The 21,010-nt window shown below is 45.1% G+C and overlaps 2 protein-coding genes across 2 annotated transcripts in view; one reads left to right on the top strand and one right to left on the bottom strand.

Annotated features, from left to right (window-relative positions):
- LOC139310039 (zinc finger protein 252-like) overlaps positions 1 to 21,010 on the top strand; it is a 371,392-nt gene that overhangs the window by 158,524 nt on the left and 191,858 nt on the right. The gene's annotated exons all lie outside the window — the stretch shown is intronic.
- The window catches only part of LOC139311979 (zinc finger protein 850-like), a 34,053-nt gene continuing 17,796 nt past the window's right edge, over positions 4,754 to 21,010 (bottom strand). Inside the window, exon 5 of the mRNA XM_070936499.1 lies at positions 4,754 to 6,476. Within this exon, the coding sequence (XP_070792600.1) occupies positions 4,763 to 6,476 (1,714 nt within the window). The 3' untranslated portion in view covers positions 4,754 to 4,762. The remainder of the gene's footprint in view (positions 6,477 to 21,010) is intronic.

Genomic DNA, 21,010 nt, shown 5'->3' on the forward strand with positions numbered 1-21,010 from the left:
CGAGTGGCACATCAATCCAATTTTGTTGCCAAAAAAACTGTAGGTCCATACCAGAATAGAATAAAATAGAATTCTTTATTGGCCAAGTGTGATTGGACACACAAGGAATTTGTCTTTGGTGCATATGCTCTCAGTGTACATAAAAGACAAGATACATTTATCAGGAATCATAAGGTACACACTTAATGATAGTCATAGGGTACAAATAAGCAATCAAATCATACTAGGAAACAATATAAATCGTAAGGATACAAGCCACAAAGTTACAGTCATGCAGTCATAAGTGGGAGGAGATGGGTGATAGGAACAAATACAGGTAGTCCACAAGATATGACCATAATGGAGACTGCCCATTATGGTTGTAAGCTGCAAAAGTCATTAATTGAAACAGCCTCAATTAACGACCCCATTGTTTGCTCTCCCTGATGTAAACATTAAACAAACGGAAGAGTCATTAAATGGAACACCCTGTGCTTTGGGTGGGGGGAGGCCTTCAGAGACTTACTCAGGGTGACGGTTCCCTGCCCCGGCCTCCCAAGGCTATCCATATCCCCTGAAGCACCCTGTGTTCCACTTTTCCTTGGATACCTGCAGTCCTTTAGCTTCCTTTCTATCCAGCAATTAAAGAGAGATGAGAGTGCACAGCATTTGCATCACACCAGCATGGAAAGCAGATGGGGCAGTCGGAGTTTGAAAACTCCAACAATCAAAGGGAGATCCCATCCAAGAACTTGCAGGATTCAAGCCTGTTCTCGGGCCCAACAATGCCTAATTTACCTTTCTGTTGTTTCAGTTCTGAAGAAGCACCAAGTCCCACAGGATCAGTTCCTTACAGAGCCTCATGGCAAACTCCTCTGAGTCTTGTAGTCTGGTGATACTGGTGTTTTTTTTTAAGGGTGCCTCCATTGCGTGTGCGGGGTGTGTATGTATCCAGGGTGTGTGGTGCTGCGACTGGATGGTCGCTATCCCGGAGGGGTTTTGCTCCAAAGCCCGATCCGATAAGCGTGGATGTGATTTATGGAGCAGCAGCAAAGGGCAAGCTGTTATGTAGGCAGCCGGATGCATTTTGCATGAGTCAGATTCTGAAGCACGCTCCCTTATAGGACTGATTGTAGCGAACCTGTTTGCTTGCTTACATATGCGTACGTGTGTATGTGCTTTCTAGAGGTCTTCTCTTTTAAGGGGCGCTAGCTTTCGGATTTACAGAAATGCAGGTTAATCTGCTCCCCGCCGCTGCCTCTTCCTCCCTGGGATTTGTGTCTGGTTCTCTGCCTACAAAACTGTTCTTTTTGGAGGGTCCTTTTCGGACAGGGTGAGCTATGGTTTTGCATTGATGTTCGGATGGATGGGTGTGTGGGTGTTTAAGCCTTTGGCCTTGAAGTGAGGGACGCTGTCTGTATTGGGTTATAAGGAGGAAGTGGAAACAGATTTGTTAGTTTTTAGAAGACAAGCATGCCTTTCCTTCCCTGGCATTGCCAACCTCTCCCCCCCACCCCCGGTAAAAAAATAAAAACCCCTAAAGCAAAAACTTCATGCAGTATTAAAAAGAATAGATAAGGGGGCTGCTGTGTATTGTTTAATGGACTGCTAAATTGGCCATGCCCACCCAGTCACACGACCACCTGACCACACCTACAGTCACATGATCACATAGTCATGCTCACCAAGCCACTCCCACAGAACCGGTAGTAAAAAATTTTGAATCCCACCACTGGCCACAGGCATACTGGTTGGGGAATTCTGGGAGTTGAAGTCCATGCGTCTTAAAATAGCCAAGTTTGGGAAACACTGTTCTAAATAGACAAATTATTAAGAAAAATCAGTTAAGGAGTAGAGTTTTAGAAGATGGTGAGAGAGGAAGTACTCTGAAGAAACAGACTGATTCTCAATGAATTCTCTATCGAAACAATTATGTACAATTTGCTGCAAAAATCAAAGGATGGATATAAATGATTTAGTTGCAAATCAGGGACATTTTTAACATATAGTTTTTATATTTTTAAACATAACCTTAATAGGTTACAATATATTCATGCTAACTTAATTATCTTTACTTCCCACTGAAAATAATGGAAATGTTAAATCATGACATTTACTTTATTTACATTTTGAACATGTTACTTTTTTGAAGATCTCCAGAGGTCCATAAGAGGCTGACCCATTGGGAGAGAAGCCAAAGTGTTTTATTCAGATGGTGGTGAAGCTGTAAGAACGTGAAATTTAAGGAAAACATTTTCACCAGCTTCTGAGTTAAAGACTTGGCTGAGCCATGTGGCTAGCAGATCTAGGCCTGGACTGGGCCACAGCAGCCTCCTGCTTCAGGGATTGAGGCAGCAGCAGCCAATGAAAAGGGAAGTTGCTTCCTTTGTCTCATCAGGCTGAACTGCAAGGCCCTTGTTGATTGGCTGCCACGCCCCAATCCCTGAAGCTGCTCATTCGAACTAACTAGTCAGCAACAACAAAGTCAGCTTATTGCCCCCACAAACTGGGTCCTCATTTAACCTACCTTAGAAAGGATGGAAGGCTGAGTCAACCTTGAGCCTGGTAAGATTCGAACCTGCAGAAATTGCAAGCAGCTGTGTTAATAACAGGGTACATTAAACCACTGTACTACCAAGGCCCTATATCTCATGTTCTTACAGCTTCACCAGCTTCTGAATAAAAGACTTTGGCTTCTCTGCAACATGGCTCAGCCTCTTCTATAGCTCTTCAAAAAGTACAGTAAGTACAGTAAAGCTACAAAATGGGGTGGGGAGGGCGGATTGGGCCCAGAGACACTCCATTTCAGCCTGTAGGCCAGGAGAGCCCTAGAAAGTCCCAGACAGGGCCTAGGGGGGGCGGATTGGGCCCTGGGACCCTCCATTTCAGCCTGTAAGGGCTAGGGGAGCTCTAGGAAGGCCCTGTAGCAGGCCATTCGCACAAGCAAAGAGGCAAAGGAAGGCTCACCAGACAGGCAGGTAACTGGCCCATGCGGGAGGCTGGGGCGAAGGCATGCAAGTGGGCTGGGCTGCGGGGGCCACATGGTCGAGGCAAGAGAGCTAGCAAATGAGGGAGCCAGAGAACAGCTGATTTGCCACGGCCAAGGTGGGTGAGGCAAGATAAGGACTGGGAGGGGTGGACGGGGCCAGCCAGTAGTGCGATTAACCGGTTCTCCAAACTGCGCAAAAATTTAACAACCAGTTCATCCAAACCGGCTGAAACCCACTTCTGCCTAAAAGCCCTGTTCGTCAAAGAGCCAATGCTGAAACATCCAGATCTTGACCAAGTCTTTGTAGTTGAGGCGAACGAATGGGGAAGCTACAGCTGTGTGCGTACACCTCCCGGAAACTCATAGAAACCGAATGGCATTGGGCTATCTGGGAGGAGGCTTTTGCAATCCAGTGGGCCCTCATGACATGGCGCCTTCTCCTGTAGGGGAGTAAAGTGCCATTTTACATTTTACCTGGGAGATACAGAAGATCCCGGATCTACGCACTTTCTGCCACGCCCTCAAAACATTCTTATTCCAGCAGGCTAGTCTAGCCTAACCTCCCTTTTTAATTGTTTTTAAATTGGTTTTATAATTGGAGTATTTTACATCTGGCCAAAGTATTTAATGTATTTTAAATGGTTTTTAACGTTTGTATTATGTATACTTTACTTTCTGGCTGTTTACTGCCCTGAGTCCTTCGGGAGTAGGGTGGTATAAAAATTTAATTATAAATAAATAAATAAAATAAATTTGAGGTGTGGACAGACCATAAAAACCTCGAGGCACTCCAAGCCCCACGGCATCTGTCACCGAAACAGGTGCAGTGGGCACAGTACTTACAACGTTTTTGTTTCAACTTGAAGTACATCCCTGGGGGAAGGAACTTCCTGGCGGACGTGTTATCTAGGATGCCACAGTACAACAGTCACAGGGAGGAGGTGGTGCACACCATAATTCCCCCTTCAGCACAACAGGCTGCACAGATCTCAGCCTGGCGACCGGTTGAGAATGCAGACGAATTGATCTGTTGGTTACAGACTGAACTGCTAATGGACCCTTTGTTTTTGGACCACCGGACCCTGCTCACCCATCGGGATGGGGTGGCATGGAACAGCAGTAAATGATATGTGCCCTACTCCCTGAGGTTGCAAGTGCTACAGAGGTGCCGTGACATAAAACAGGCGAGGCACTTCAGTTTCCTAAAAACCCTGCATTTGGCCAAAAGAGTTCTGGTGACCCAGGATGCCACACGACATAAGGGACTACATCAACAGCTGCCCGGTCTGTGCGACCACAAAACCCCATATAAAGAAACCACCTGGCCTTCTACATTCCATGGTCAACCCAATCCAGTGATGGGAGGAAATAGCCATGGACTTCATTATGGAACTACCAGAGACCAATGGCCAGACCATCATATGAACAGTTGTCGACTCCCATGTGAGTCTTCTAATATGATACCAAGTGGGAATTCCATCTGAAACTTTTGCCACACTCAGGACATATAGTTCTGTGATGGCGAACCTATGGCAAGTGTGCCAGAGCTGGCACGCAGCGCCCTCTCTGATGGCATGTGAGCTGTCACCCTAGCTTAGCTCCGCTGCACATGCGCGCATGCCTCCCACTGCCCAGCTGGTGTTCAGGATGTATGCGCATGGGGGTTCAGGCGCACTTTGGGCACTCGGTCTAGAAAAAATTAGCCATCACTGATATAGTTTCTCCAGGGTATGAGTCCTCTGGTGTGTCACCAGGGGGGAATTCTGACTGAAATGTTTGCCACAATCTTGACACTCATACAGTTTGTTCCATGTGAGTCCTTTGGTGTCTTATCAGACTGGAAATATGACTGAAACTTTTCCCACACTCTGGACACTCATACAGTTTTTCTCCTTTGTGAGTCCACTGGTGTGTCACCAGACTGGCATTATTACTGAACCTTTTCTTACACTCTGGACATTCATACAATTTGTCCTGAGAATGAGTCCTCTGATGTGTCACCAGGTGGGAATTCTGACTGAAACTTTTGCAACAATCTGGACATTCATATGGTTTGTCCCCTGTGTGAGTCCTCTGGTGTATCACCAGGGTGCACTTATGACTGAAACTTTTCCCACACTCTGGGCACTCATATGGTTTCTCTCCTGTGTGTGTCCTCTGGTGTGTCACAAGTCTGGAATTATGACTGAAACTTTTGCAACACTCTGGGCACTCATATGGTTTGTCCCCTGTGTGAGTCCTCTGGTGTGTCACCAGGTTGGAATTCTGACTGAAACTTTTGCAACAATCTGGACATTCATACAGTTTGCCCCCTGTGTGAGTCCTCTGGTGTGTCACCAGGGTGCACTTATGACTGAACCTTTTCCCACACTCTGGACACTCATACGGTTTCTCTCTTGTGTGAGTCCTCTGATGTGTCATGAGGCTGGCATTATTACTGAACCTTTTCTTACACTCTGGACATTCATACAATTTGTCCTGGGAATGAGTCCTCTGGTGTGTCACCAGGTGGGAATTCCGACTGAAACTTTTGCAACAATCTGGACATTCATACGGTTTGTCCCCAGTGTGAATCCTCTGGTGTGTCACCAGGCTGCACTTATGACTGAAACTTTTCCCACACACTGGACACTCAAACGGTTTCTCTCCCGTGTGAGTCCTCTGGTGTGTCACCAGGTTGGAATTTCTACTGAAATATTTCCCACACTCTGGACATTCATATGGTTTTTCTCCTGTGTGAATCCTCTGATGTGTCACCAGGCTGGCATTATTACTGAACCTTTTCCCACACTCTGGACACTCATATGGTTTCTCTCCCGTGTGAGTCTTCTGATGTGATACCAAATGGGAATTCCATCTGAAACTTTTCCCACACTCTGGACACTCATACGATTTCTCTCCTTTGTGAGTCCTCTGGTGTGTCACCAGGCTGGCATTATTACTGAACCTTTTCTTACACTCTGGACATTCATACAATTTGTCCTGGGAATGAGTCCTCTGGTGTGTCACAAGGCTGGAATTCTGACTGAAACTTTTGCAACAATCTGGACATTTATATGGTTTGTCCCCTGTGTGAGTCCTCTGGTGTGTCACCAGGGTCCACTTATGACTGAAACTTTTCCCACACTCTGGACACTCATATGGTTTCTCTCCTGTGTGAGTCCTCTGGTGTGTCACCAGGTGGGAATTATGACTGAAACTTTCCCCACACACTGGACATTCATACGGTTTCTCTCCTGTGTGAGTCCTCTGGTGTGTCACGAGTCTGGAATTATGACTGAAACTTTTCCCACACTCTGGACACACATACGGTTTGTCTCCCGTGTGAGTCCTCTGGTGTATCACCAGGTTGGAATTTCTACTGAAATATTTCCCACACTCTGGACATTCATATGGTTTTTCTCCTGTGTGAATCCTCTGGTGTGTCACCAGGCTGGCATTATTAATGAACCTTTTCCCACATTCTGGACACTCATATGGTTTCTCTCCCGTGTGAGTCTTCTGATGTGATACCAAGTGGGAATTCCATCTGAAACTTTTCCCACACTTTCGGCATTCATATGGTTTCTTTCCTGTGTGAGTCCTTCTGTGTGTCATGAGGCTGGAATTTCTACTGAAACTTTTCCCCCAGTCAGGATATGCAAAGGGTCTCTCCCATGTGAGTCTTCTGGTGTATTATCAGGGTGGAATTGTGACTGAAAATTTTCCCACAGTCAGAACATTCCAAGAGTTTCTTCCCGGGGTGACTCTTCAGTTGTCTCATGAGGTGGGAATTTCTAATGAAACTTTTCCTTCAAACTGGGAACTTAACAGTTTTTCCCTGGTGTGAGTCCTCTGATGTTGCTATGCTTGCTAAAGTATTTACCACACTGAAAGCCATCTGTCCTATATGTGTCCTTCAATGAACCACAAGAGAGCTGTTCGGACTAAACCATTTCTCACATTTATAGCATTGCTATGGCTTTTTTACAATGTGAATTCTCTCATGCATAATCAGTTGTGATTTACAATCTGTACTTTTCCCACAATAGGTACAATAGGAGCTTTTCGAACACTGATATTTTTGAGGTCAAATATATGTGTGATCATTTGTTTATTGGTGCTTTAATTCCAGCTGTTTTCTTCCTCACAGGGCCAGGCCTGCATCACTGTCAGCCCTGTGTGGCTATCCAAAAGACCTTTTTCTCCCCACTCACTTCCAGAGATACCCCTCTTTTTCTGAATGAAATAGAATCTCTCTTGATCTTTCATGTAACGTATTCTTGAGTTTCTTAGATTCCACTTTTTCTAGCTTGAAATCTCCTCTTAATTTTCTCTCCTTTGTCTCTCAACTGCTGGGAAAGGAGAAGAAATTTGTGGTTTTCTGAAGGAAATCGAAAATATTTTGATTTCTGGCTCGTTTTACTTTATTTTCCAATGTTGCTTGTTATTCTCAGTTTTCCAGAGTGCTCTTATGGACTTCTTCTTTGTCTATAAGATTCAAAGGAAAATGTAACTTTAATTGTTTATAAAATGGTTGCAGAAGATGTGAAAAAATATATACATAATAAATAAGGAAACATGCCACAATAAAGAATAACCTCTTACATTAGTTATGATTCATTTGACCCATTTGTATTCAAGTTCAAATATCCATTCAGTCATGAAATTATTTTTTCACTTTGGTGATTCACAAATTCTTAGCAGGGCAAAGGCTTATCATTAAATATATCTGGAACTGCTGGGGATAGATTGTACAGTTGTAAATATATGCACACAGAGAGAAATACAAATACACACACCTATAACTGTATGTATGTGGAAGATCCCTGTGCTTTTAGCCTGAAAATTATCCCAAAATGGTTACAGTCGAATCTGCTGAGCTAACTTTAGAGATTTTCTAAAAAATGTGGGTTTTTACCTGATGAAATGATACCTAAACCCTCTGCAAGATTTCATGTACTAGTTTTGCCCATGGAACTCCTCAGCTCCAAGTAAGGACAGGAAATATTTTCCACAACCACTCTGGTGACATCCTAATTCAAGTAGTGCTCACTTACTGACTGCAATTGCCACTGGCATCTGTGACAGTAAGCAGCCCAATGGTTAAGCATGATGTCATATGACAATGCCAACTTACATACCATGCTTGTTGGCTTTACAGAAAGGGAATGCTATGAAAGCGAAGGTGGAAAGCCACAGAGAAATTCTGTGCCTTAAATAGACAGAATTTGGAGGAAAACTGAAAATTGGAAAGGGAAGATGGTAATGGAATACCTAGAGAAAGCAGGACTGGATTAACAAAATATAAAGAAAAACTCTCCACAGGGCATTTTATTCCAACAACAGAAGCCTCTTTGGAGCTCAACCAACCTGCCTCTTGTGCACACCAGTCTCTCTTCCCCAAAATGCTCTGCGGGCAGTTATTAGAGCTCCCAGGCCTGTCCTTTGACCTGAGAATCTTTTACCTTTCTAATTATTTCACACAAGCCTCTTGATCTCTTTACAAAGATGTTTGTAAAAAACAGCAGAGAGCTTCTTTTCCAGAATACATTCTACAATCTATAAAAGAACTAAATTTTAAATTGAAAATCTGAGACATGAATGAGAAAAAATGAATTTCAACAAGTGCAAAATAACAAAGTTGACAGAAGTGAAAGGGGTCTGAATGCTGTCCGAATGCACTGAACGTGGGTTCCTATTGACACAGAAATAAACTCCTAAGAATTTATTCATGTGAACAATTATGTGTATTTCAGTCTGCAAAAGGACTCAGGAGGGAATTCGCTCAAATGTTTTAATCTGTTTTTTAAATCTCCCAGCAGAAAATCACAGGCAGCAACTTTAAATCCTGGAGAAAAAGGATAATAAAAACATTTGGGGGAGAGAAAGAATCTGCAGCAGGAGCAGCCCTCATGTTTCATTCTTGTCCCTTCGCTGCTTCCAGGCCCTGCAGGAACCCAAAAGGCTTCTCCTCCGACCTTCCCTCCACTCACCTCCCAGGAGCCGCTTCCACCCTCCGAGCAGCACAAGAGGCTCCGCCGACGCCTCCGTCCTCCTCCCGTGGGTGACCCAGAAGAGGTATTTCCTCTGTCCTCCACATCCTCTCTAGCAATCTAATACTCTATTGTTCCAATTTGTTCCAGCTCGACCTCTCTCCCTCTGGTGTAATGTCAATACTAGCGATGCCGCTACTGTTCTCCTATTCTCTGCTATCAAGGCGCGAGTGTTGCTTCTTTGTAGAGCGCCATCTAGTGTCATAAGGTTGAAAATCACCGTCGTCCTAAATCACCTATCTTGACCCTGAAGGGTTTGCAAGTGTCTATCAAGTCTTATTGGACTCCCACCGAGCACAGGAATAGCTTTCGTCCATGACAATCTATGCTGTACCTTTTCTTTCAGGTCTCCCAAGAGGGCAGACTCATTTTCCCTCTTGCTCCAACTAAACCAAAGGAAAGCGTCCAAGGAGGGGAATGACTTATAATATCCAACCTGAAAGTGCACTTCCCTTGGGGGCTGATGAAGATTGTTCCAGCCAATTTTTACATCTGGGGGCTCTAGTCTAGCCCTAGTCTGTCCCTGTCTGGTAGAGATGCCCTCATTGTCACTCCAACTCAGCCAGGAGGTTCTTTTGCAGGAACTGAACCAAGGAAATCATCCGTGGAGAGAACACAATGTGCCATCAGGCAGAGACAAAGTGCACCTCCCTTGAGGATCCGTGAAGACTATTCCATCCAGCTCTTTCTCTTGGGGTGCAGGATAACTCTCCAAAACTATATTTGCAATGGAGGGAAGCTTGAAGAGTGATGCTTTCCCCTACTTAGCTTCACAAGAGTAGGCAGATGCTGTATCATAAAAGTTGATGAAGGTCTTTTTTGTAGGTGAAGCCTTAAACAATTGCCACAAGGTGGTTACATCTGGCTGGCGGGATCACTCTGGAAATACAAAGGACTGGCCTGTGGTGACTTTGCCAGCAAAAACAGAGCTTGGGAGGGCCACACAATTGAGGAGTGGTGTTGAGGTGGCTACACCCCCCCCAAGGTCAAACACAACCCTGATGTGGCCCTCAATGAAATTGAGTTTGACATCCCTGCTTATAGGAAAAATAAGAAGAGGGAAAAGTGGAATGGCTCATTAAAATAAGCCTTTTGCTTGCTTATTTACAAGAAAGGAACCCATTCCCTTTCCAATCAGGCACTTTCCAGAAAGAATGGCATGATGAATTAAAACCTATCTGTACTTTTCAGCATTCATGAAAAGGGCTGCAGGAGGCTGTCCAGGCCCAAAACGGGGACTCCAGAGGGCTCTAGGAGGCCATTCTTCACTCAGAAGGTTATAAAAGGGAGGAAAGGTTAAATATTTTACCTTTCAGGCTTGCAGGATTCTGCTACTATAACCTATGCCAATAATTTATAGTTCTAGTCTTCCTATGAAATCAGTTTCTTGATCTGGTGGTCTCTCTCATAAGGTGATCAAGTAGATCAAGTAATATTAAAAAAAACAAAATCAGAGAAATGTACACCTCTCTATTTTTATAAGTGTATAAAACAATGTGTGTGGAGCTATGGTCTCGTGTCACACCGACCATGGCCATGCCTACCCCTCACCCAACATGCACCCTCTGAGGTCAAACACAACCCTGATGCGGCCCTCAATGAAATTGAATCTGACATCCCTGCTCTAGAAGTTGTGGGTGCTCCATCAGTGGAGGTTTTTAAGAGGAGATTGGGCAGCCAATTGTCTGGAATGGTATAAGGCAGGAGTGTCAAACTCGATTTCATTGATGGCCGCACCAGGGTTGTGTTTGATCTCAGTGTGGGCGGAGTGGACGTGGCCAGGGTGTGAGCACAATGTCACTTGTGTCAGGGGCGCCTGTGGTGGCCCAAGCGCTCTGCCAGAGAAAATGGGCTCCTGAGCTCTGTTTTCAGCTACGATGGCCTACAACCCTCTGCCAACAAAAATAGCATTAGGGAGGACCAGCGCGTGGCCCTCGCAGGCTCTGTTTTCGTTGGCAGAGGCACCGAGGTCCAGCCCTTTGCTGTTTCGAGGGCGGCTCCGTGGGCCAGATCAGGGCACCCCGTGTGCCAAATCCAAACCCTTGGCCTTGAGTTTGAAACCCCTGCTTTACAGCCATGTTTTGCATATAATGCTTAAACAATGGGAGAATGTGTGGACAAAATGTGGAGAGAATGTGGAGCTCTAGTGGCTCAGCAGACTAATTAACATCCACTTACATCTGCTGCCTGCAATTACTGCAAGTTCAAATCTCACCAGGCTCAAGGTTGACTCAGCCTTCCATGAGTCAAGGTAAGGTAGGTAAAATGAGGACCCAGATTATGGGGACAATAAGTTGACTTTGTATAAATATACAAAAGGATGAAGGCTATTGCTTAACGCATTGTAAGCCGCCCTGAGTCTCCAGAGAAGGGCGGCATATAAATCAAATAAAAAAAAAGTTATAAAATTCACATTAAAATGTGATGATAGTGAGATGATAGCAGTGTTCCAATATTTGAGGGGCTACCACAAAGAAAAAGGGGTTCAACCTATTTTCCAAAGCAGCAGAAAGCGAGAAAAGAAACAATGGATGGGAACTAATTGAGGAGACAAGCAACATAGAGCTAAGAAAAAGTTTCCTGACAGTGAGAACAATTAATCAGTGGAATGGCTTCCCTTCAGGAGTTCAGGGTGCTCCATCAATGGAGGCTTTTAAGGAGAGACTGGACAGCCACTTGGCTGAAATGGTATAGGACAGCGGTCTGCAACCTTAAACACTCAAAGAACCGTTTGGACCCATTTCCCACAGAAAACACTGGCCATTACAAAACCTGAGTGGGCATGACCAACTCAATATCAGTCCAGTGGTGGGTTCCTCCCGGTTCGGCCTGGTTCCACCGAGCTGGTAGCAGAGACAACATGACATCACCGAATCGGTTCTGCCCTCCCCTGTGTCCCCCACCCCTCTGCGTTATCTCTACCTTTTATTTGGCCCCACCCCCAGTCTATTGCATCCTGAGTCCCAGCTATTGGCTAGAGGGAAAAAAACTGTTTAAACTCTTGCCGCGGGGCTTCAAAGGGCCGCCCGACAGCTGATCAGTGTTAAAAGAAAACAAATGAGTAGACCGGTGCCTCAAAAAATAAATGGGTAGACCAGTGCCTGCAAAAATAAATGGGTAGACCAGTGCCTCCAAAAATGAATGAGTAGACCAGTACAGTTCTGCAAGCAGTTGAAAGCCTGGTAGACCAGTAGCTCTGCTAAATCCTAAAGAATTGTCACATGATCATCAAGCCACGCCCGCAAAATAAAACATGCCCACAGAACTGGTAGTCAAAAAATTTAGAACCCACTCCTGTATCACTCCCACCCAGTAGACACCCCCCCCCAGCTACACCTACCCAGGTTTTGTCACTCCCAGTGTCGCTCACCTCTTCCCTCCCTCCCTCCCATTTGTTTTTCTCTTTTTTTCCTGTCCCCCTCTTTCTTTTTCCTTTTCCCCTTCTCTTTTGTTTCCCTCTCATTCTCTCCCATCATTTTCTCATTTATTTATTTATTTTATTAAATTTCTATACTGCCCTTCTCCTGAAGGACTTAGGGCAGTGTACAGCCAGAAATAAAACCATGACAATATAAAAATTAAAAGCAATTTAAAACAATTAAATAAATTGGCCGAAAACTCTAATAAAACAACCCATTAAAGTAGTAAAATATTATTATTATTTAGGCCAGCCCTGCTTGTTGGAATAATAATGTTTTTAGGGCGCGACGAAAGGTACGCAGGTCGGGAATCCTGCGAATCTCCGGGGGCAGCTCATTCCAGCCCCCACAGAGAATGCTCTCCCCCTGGGGGTCGTCAGCCGACATTGCCTAGCCGACGGCACCCGGAGGAGCCTCTCTCTGTGGGAGCATACCGGTCGATGGGAGGCTATCGGTGGCAGAAGGCGGTCTCCTAGATATCCAGGTCCTGAGCCATGGAGCGCTTTAAAGGTGGCAACCAGCACCTTGAATCGCACCCTGAAGACCACCAGCAGCCAGTGCAGCTTGCACAGGAGCGGTGTTACATGGAAACATCGAGTCGCTCCCATAATTACCCGCGCAGCCGCATTCTGGACCAGTTGGTGCCTCCGGGTGCTCTTCAAGGGGAGCCCCATGTAGAGAGCGTTACAGTAGTCCAAGCGGGAAGTGACAAGGGCATGAGTGACTGTGCGTAAGGAATCCCAATCCAGAAAGGGACACAACTAGTAAATCAGGCGAAACTGATAAAAAGCCCCCCTGGCCACAGCCGTCAGATGGTCTTCTAAGGACAGCTGCGAGTCCAGGAGGATGCCCAAGTTGCGAGCCCTCTCTGAGGGGGTCAAGATCTCACCCCCAATAGTCAGTGATGGAGTCAACTGACTATGACGGGACACCGGAAACCACAGCCACTCGGTCTTGGAGGGGTTAAGTCTGAGCTTGTTCCTCCCCATCCAGATCTGTATGGCTTCCAGGCACCGGGTCATCACTTCAAGGGCATCATTGCGGTGGTCTGGGGTGGAAATGTACAGCTGGGTATCATCAGCGTACTGATGGAAATCCACCCCGAAGCCACGGATGATCTTGCCCAGTGGCTTCACATAAATGTTCAACAGGAGGGGCGAGAGGACTGATCCCTGTGGCACCCTACAAACTAGGAGACTTGGGGTCGACCTCTGCCCCCCTGCCAACACAGACTGCGTACGGCCGGAGAGGAAGGAGGCGAACCACCGTATAATGGTGCCCCCCACTCCTAACCCCTCCAGCTGGCGCAGCATGATACCACAGTCGATGGTATCAAAAGCCGCTGAGAGATCTAACAGGACCAGGACAGAGGAACAACCCCTGTCCCGAGCCCTCCAGAGATCATCAACCAATGCGATCAATGCCGTTTCCATGCTATACGCAGGCCTGAAACCCGACTGGAACGGATCCAGATAATCCGCTTCATCCAGGTGCTGAGGAAGCTGTTGTGCCACCACACTCTCAACAACCTTCGCCACGAAACGAGGGTTGGAGACAGGACGATAGTTTGATAAAACAGCCGGGTCCAGAGAAGGCTTCTTGAGGAGGAGCCTCACCACCGCCTCATTCAAAGTGGCGGGAAAAAGACCCTCACTCAAAGAAGCATTAATAATCCCCTGGAGCCAGCCTCGTGTAACCTCCCGGAAAGCCAGCACCAACCAGGAGGGACACGGGTCCAGCAAACATGTGGTTGCATTCAGCCTACCCAAGACCCTGTCCACGTCCTCTGAAGTCACAGGTCTAACTCCTCCCAGCTAACATTCTCAAGACCCACCTCTGTCATCCCATCTGAACCCATCCAGTCGGAGTCCAAGCCCTCCCGAATCTGAGCGATTTTGTCATGCAGATATTGCACAAAATCCTCAGCCCTACCCTGCAAGGGGTCTTCCTGCGCTCCCGTATGGAGAAGGGAGTGGGTCACCCTAAACAGGACGGCTGGGCGGTTATCCGCAGACCCGATCAGAGCGGAAAAATAATTAAATTTTGCTGCTTTGATCGCCACTAGGTAGGTCTTAATATGAGACCTCACCAGTGTTTGGTCAGATTCAGAACGGCTGGCCCTCCAACCGCTCTCCAGGCGTCTTTTCCGGCGCTTCAACTCTCTCAGCTCCTCGGAGAACCAAGGAGCCAATTGAGATCAGCGCCGAGTCAGAGGCCGCAAAGGCACGACGTGGTCCAAAGCCCCAGCGGCCACCCTATGCCAGGCAGCCACTAATTCTTCAGTCGAGTCATGAGCCAGAGCCTCAGGAAGTGGCCCAAGCTCCGTCCGGAACCTCTCCGGGTCCATCAGGCACCTGGGACAGAACCATCTGACCCAGTGGTTCTCAACCTTCCTAATGCTGTGACCCTTTAATGCAGTTCCTCATGTTGTGGTGACCCCCAACCACAAAATTATTCCTAAAACCATCGAAAATACGTGTTTTCCGATGGTCTTAGGCCAGGGGTCCCCAACTTTTTGGAACTTATGACCAAGTTCATAATTTTAAATTTCGCGGACCACTAATACGAATCCAGCACATCGCTTGCTGAAGCACCTGGACTCCCAGTGACAGGATGGGGTCCTTCAGGCACTCTGCCTCCTCTCTCTCTCTCCCCCACTCTTTCTCTCTCATTCTTTCTCTCCCCCTCTCTCCCCCCTCTCTCTCATTCTCTTTCTCTCTCCCCCCTCTCTCCTCTCTCCCCCACTCTTTCTCATTCTCTCTCCCCCCTTCTCTCTGCCCCACTCTTTCTCATTCTTTCTCTCCCCCCTTTCTCTCTCCCCCACTCTTTCTTTCTCTTTCTTTCTCTCTCCCCCCTTTCTCTCTCCCCCACTCTCTCTCTTTCTGATTCTCATTCTGATTCTCTCTCTCTCCCTTCCTTTCCTGCTTTCTCTCCTGCACCCAAAACAGGAGCTTCAGGCTGTGGCAGGCAGAGGCAGAGGTTGAAATGGGAGCTTCAGGGGGCACTCCCGAAACTTCTCCTGTGCGGCTTTTGCCGCTGCAGGCATCGGCGGCGTGGTGGCAGCAGGGAATCTCTGAACTCCAATAATAATAAACCAAATAATTTCCCCCATATATTCCTCCAAACCACAACTTAACCATTTCTGCTTTCAACACAATATACAATTAATAGTATCTCAATTATTACAAGTCCCTAGTTAAATAGAGCTTTTTTTCTTTTGTGTTTTAAAATCTTGAACCTCCTCTTTTGCCCTAAATTTCCCATTGTTTGCAGTTTTGCACCTACCTTTTTTGGTGAGGAAAAAGAAAAAGAAATCTCTCTCTGCCTCATTTTGTCAGGTTGCAGCAAAGACCCTGCTTTACTTTCAGTTTCGCTTTTTCAGCATAGCTAGGGGGAAAAAAAATCTGTTCCAGCAGTTTACCTCTTTGCAGCTAGCAACAGAGCCCTCTGCAAAACAGCTGAGAGCAAATCAGATGAGAGTTGGGAGGCTGATCAAATCAACTTATGGTAATTAACCTATGCTGAAACTGAAAGGGGCTGTTTTTCTATTTTTGCAGGCACCGGTCTACTCATTTGTTTTCTTTTAACACTGATCAGCTGTAGGGCGGCCCTTTGAAGCCCCGCGGCAAGAATTTAAACAGTTTTTTTCCCTCTAGCCATCAGCTGGGACTCAGGAGGCAGCAATAGATTGGGAGTGGGCGGGGTAAGTGAACAGTGACTGGGCCGGGAACCGGTTCAGAGGGTGAGGGTGAGTGAAGGCATGGGGTGGTGGTGGTGAGAGAGGGCTTTGGCAACCCCTGTGAAATGGCTGTTTGACCCCCAAAGGGGTTGCGACCCCCGGGTTGAGAACCGCTGATCTAAACGGTTCCGTCTCCCTGCGGTGAGGGGTAGCGGTTCGAAGATCCAGTCGAAGGAGTGAATGATCAGACCATGACAAGGGCTGCGTAACTAAATCCCTATTTCTAGATCATTCTGCCACTGACCAGAGACAAAAATCAGATCCAGAGTCTGCCCCCCCGTGTGAGTAGGGCCTTGAACTAACTGGATCAGGTCCAAGGCCGTCATGGAAGCCATGAACTCCCGGGCTGCCATTGATGTGTCACCGACCGATGGCAGGTTGAAATCCCCCACGACCATCAGCTTGGGGGGTACCAACCGCCACCCCCGGCTATCACATCAGGCAGCTCGGGCAGGGCCGCTGCCACGTAGCAGGGAGCGAGGTACATGATCAGCAGGCCTCTCTTTCTCCCCTTTTTTCTCTCATTTCTCTCTCCCTCTCTTCCCCTTTTTTGTCATTTGTTTCTTTTTACTCTGGAGCCACGGGCTGCCAACACCCAGCCTACAGGAAAGGCTTTGTTTACTATATTTTAAATTATAATAAACCTCTGGATCCTAAGTGAGATGCTTTATGGTGTGCTGTCTGTTCAATTGTTATTAACTGCAACTATGCTTCATTAGGTTTTTTCCCCTGACGAGGGTCTGCGCCCCCTTCTCCTTGGTTCCATCAGTGTCCAATAGCCTTCATTTTTGATGTTTTGTGAAGGGCTTTCAGGTTTGGCATCTCTCTGGTATAGTTTCGCATTCCGTTTGCAGGCTCTGTCTTTGATCCTGTTCATTCCAGATTGAGAACTCTGGTTCCTGTCTCCCCGTCAACCCCCTCTCCTTCTTTGCCCATTGCCACGCCCATTCTTTACTTCCCTATTTGCTTCCCCCCCTCCTTGCATTTTATGGCAGGATGCCAGCGAAGCAGAGTATGCTGGAGATGGCAGGCCTGACACGAGGAATTTTCTACTGTACTGCATTTTTCCCTGGTCAGCAACTCTTGATGGCTAACAATTCTGCCCTTTGATAGAAACCAATAGGAGCACTAATGCATGTTTCTCAAGATGCTGGGTTATAATCCAGCCAGTTGGACCATCTGGGTCTCCTGGAGATCTTCAGCATGAGTCCTTCTCTATCCCAGGCAGGAGCTGCTGCCCCAAAATTAGCTGTTCTATCTTTTTGCAATCTATCAGACCAGTAAGGAAAAATTTCTGGCTCTTCACACTTCTGCAAAATGACAAGATGCCCTGATCAAGTTTTTCTAGAAATGCTTCCTTCTCCCCTATTGATGGCACAGAAGATGAGATTCAGTCACAGCTGCTTGTCCAGCCTAAAATTATCTCAGAGGTGAGCCTGACAGTTGCTGAAGTCTATTTAACAAGTAGAACTCCACGCTTGGAAAATACTATCTGGCTTGTGGGAGGTGAGCAATTCATCCTAGTGACTAGTCTCTCCAAGGTATCCATGGAGAGATCATGGGTTGCCTGCAATTCCTTTGGGGCTCAGCACCTCCTGCCTGGGATCCTCTGATCAGCTGAACTGCAGGGAAGATCCAGCCCAGCCCAGCCTTACCTACCCACCTGCTCTGAGGGAAGAATGTGGGGCAGGGAAGGCAACAGGAGGACTGCACAAAACAGAGGGGCAAAGAATGGGGGCTGGAAAACCATGGAGGGGGGGGATACCCAGGGAAAAAGCTCCTTGATGAGGATGAGTATCAGGAAAGGAACTCTAGGGGAGGATCCCTCCCCAAGACTTCCTCTCTCCAGGGAGGGACGGACTCTGTGGATGAGAATTGCAATCCTTTCTCCAATTTGGATGCTTGCTCCCATGCCTGCTGGGGGTTGCTGTGGAGGGGGGAAGAGGGAGCCAAGGTGAGGAGAGAAAGTGCCCTCCCTGTCAAGCACCAGGGAAATCAGAAGATCCAGACTGTTCAAATGGGTATAAAGATTTATTGCAAGCTTAAAATCTCTGCAATAATCTGAACAACAATCAAAGCAATTTGGAAGTATGACACTTCCAGTTGATGTTGGGGCGATATCAGACACAGGGAATGGGTCTCCACATTCCCTGTGCTGAGTTCTCCCTGTTTGTGGCCTCCAAGAGGAGCCAAAGCCAGTGAAGCAAAGAGGGCCCCCCTGTGAGGTTGCAGAGTTGCAGCTCTCCTGCCTGACCGGGGGTTCTTTTTCCCTCTCAGCCACAGTAAGAAAAAGAGACAGCCTAAAGATGGCTGCCACAAAGCTGGGACAACCGAGGAACAACTAAGACTGGTGCTGGAGCGAAGTAGGTGAACAGTGATTGAAACTGAGGGAGACAATTCCTTTTTGCCTTAAACTTAACCCCGAGGAACAATTTAAAACTATTTGCTCAGAACTAGTTGTTAAAGTGGCATTTAAGCATTCTGACAAAATACCATAACGGAAGGGGAAGACACAAGAGACAGAAATAATGATTTTTGAAATAAACAGAAAATTGGACTCTTAAACTGGGAAGATGTGGTACTGGGAAGGCATTTTAAAATGCTGGAATCATTTACTTACAAAATTTATTCTGCTTTTATAATTGATTTACAACTAAAATGACGATTGACTAGAAGCAATACTGAAATTTAAGTTGAGAGCGCCACCTGGTGATGAAAGGAAAATTTACAAGTCTGGGAATACTTACATGAAGAACTGTGAAAATATTTTCTGGATTATTCCTAACTACCCTATCACTACTTAAAGGGACCCCTGAATGTTATCCTAGAAGATTGAACCTGTAAAGGGAATGTAAAGAGCCACTGAGAACCTCTGTAACTATTTAAATAGTACTGATTGTTTATCTATGGGATATAAAGAACTGTGATTAGTGCACTCCTTTAAGAGCAATTTAAGGATTGAATAAATAGTTCTTGGACGGGTGGACAAAAGTTGAATTTTTTGTTATATAACAGTGGCTAATGGGCATGGGGGAAAGGAAGGAAGAAGATTAAAGCGGTAATTTAAAGGGACAAAACCCAAAAAGAAAATTGACTTTTTGTATCAAAATATTTGGAGAACTTTAAAAAGCAGAAGAAATAGAACCCCACAAATGTGCAGAGGTTGGAAAGAAAGTAAGCAGGCCCTTTTTGAATGTTGGAGAAAACTTAAAGAGAAACTGAAAATTAACCCCTGTAATAGAAGTTTTGTACAAAAAAAAAAAAAAAAAAGGAGCGGAAAAACAGATTTAGTAATTTGGATTGAGATTTAAATTGATTTGGCGAATATAAAGATAAAAAGGAGAAAAGGGAAAAAAATTAGCAAAGATTCTTAATGTGGACTACAAACAAAATGGATACTTTTTCAGGCTGCTGATTGGAATTGTGGATTGTAGAGAGACATCTTCAGGAGAAATAAGATCATTACAACACTGAACTTTTGTTTTGGAAAAACCTTGAATCCGGATAGTGATAAAGCCGTGAGAACTTCTGAGGAGGGTTTGTTTGTCTGTAAGGCTTGACTTTGTTGATTAAAAAAAAAAGAACTACAATGCAACTTTAAATTGGTATAATACTAACCGAAAAAGAATAAAATGGCACAGGAACTTATGGAAATGATGAAAATGATGCATCTATCACTGAAAACGGAAGTGAAGGAAATAATTACAATGTTGCATGGAAAACCGAACCGAAACTGATTCAAAAATTGTGTTAGAACACACTCAAGAAAATAAAATAATGACAAGAAAATAATGAAGAAGCAAGAAATAGAAATTGACAATAAAGAGGAAGACAAAGACAACGAGACTGACTACGAAAAATTAAATGATCATGTGGATAGTAAAAAAAAAAGGAGAAAGTTAAAGATTACATTGGGATTAACAATGGAAAAAAACAGAAAGGGTGGAAAGAGACAAAGAGGAAAGAAAGGATGGAACAGAAAGAATATAAAAAATTTAAAAGATTACAATGAGATTAACAGTGGGAAAACAAGAAAGAGGGAAAAGGGATGGAAAACTATGGGAAATACAGGGCAAAATAGAATTGTCCAGGATTTTAAAATACAAAATGATTACACTGGGACTAACAGTGCAGAAATAAGAAAAAGGGAAAAGAGATGGAAAATAACGGGAAATACAGGGCAAAACAGGAGAGTTCAGGATTTTAAAGCACAAAACAAAAGAAAGAGGAAGAAAAAGAAAAAAAGAAAAAAGAAAGGGAGAAAGAAACGAAGAGATATATGTTGTATACACTTAAAATTGAAATATGAATTGAAGTAAGATTTGTTAGAAAAAGATGAGATTGTGATATTAAGTAATATAAAATAATGGAAAATTATATGGGTATATAATGAACTGAAATAAGTTTTATAATATGAATAAGTTTAAATAAATGAGATTTTAAACTGCACTGTTGGAACTAACAGCTGGAATATTTTTAAACTTAAGGAAAACTAACAACTGGAATATCTTTAACTGCATATTTGGAATCTAAAAAAGAAAATAGTTCAAAGTATGAACTAACTAGGTTGTGGTGAAAGTAGAAATGATTAAGATGTTGTTTGAAGAGGTACAAATATATATGTTTGACAAAGTAATTGAAACTTAGAGACAATATTCAAGAAAAGGAATTTCATTTATTATTATTATATAAAGAGAAAGACTGTTATAAAATTAACTGATTTTTATTAAGATGATGGATTGTATCGTTTGATGTCCCGGTGCCTGGAAGCGGTGCGGCTCTGGATGTGGAGGAACAGGCTTCAGCTCAACCCCACCAAGACGAAGTGGCTGTGGGTACCGTCATCTCG

This window comes from Pituophis catenifer, unplaced genomic scaffold (genome assembly GCF_029215685.1).
Source record: "Pituophis catenifer annectens isolate HBS135680 unplaced genomic scaffold, rPitCat1.0.hap2 SCAF_2, whole genome shotgun sequence".
In the NCBI taxonomy this organism is placed as follows: Eukaryota; Metazoa; Chordata; class Lepidosauria; order Squamata; family Colubridae; genus Pituophis; species Pituophis catenifer.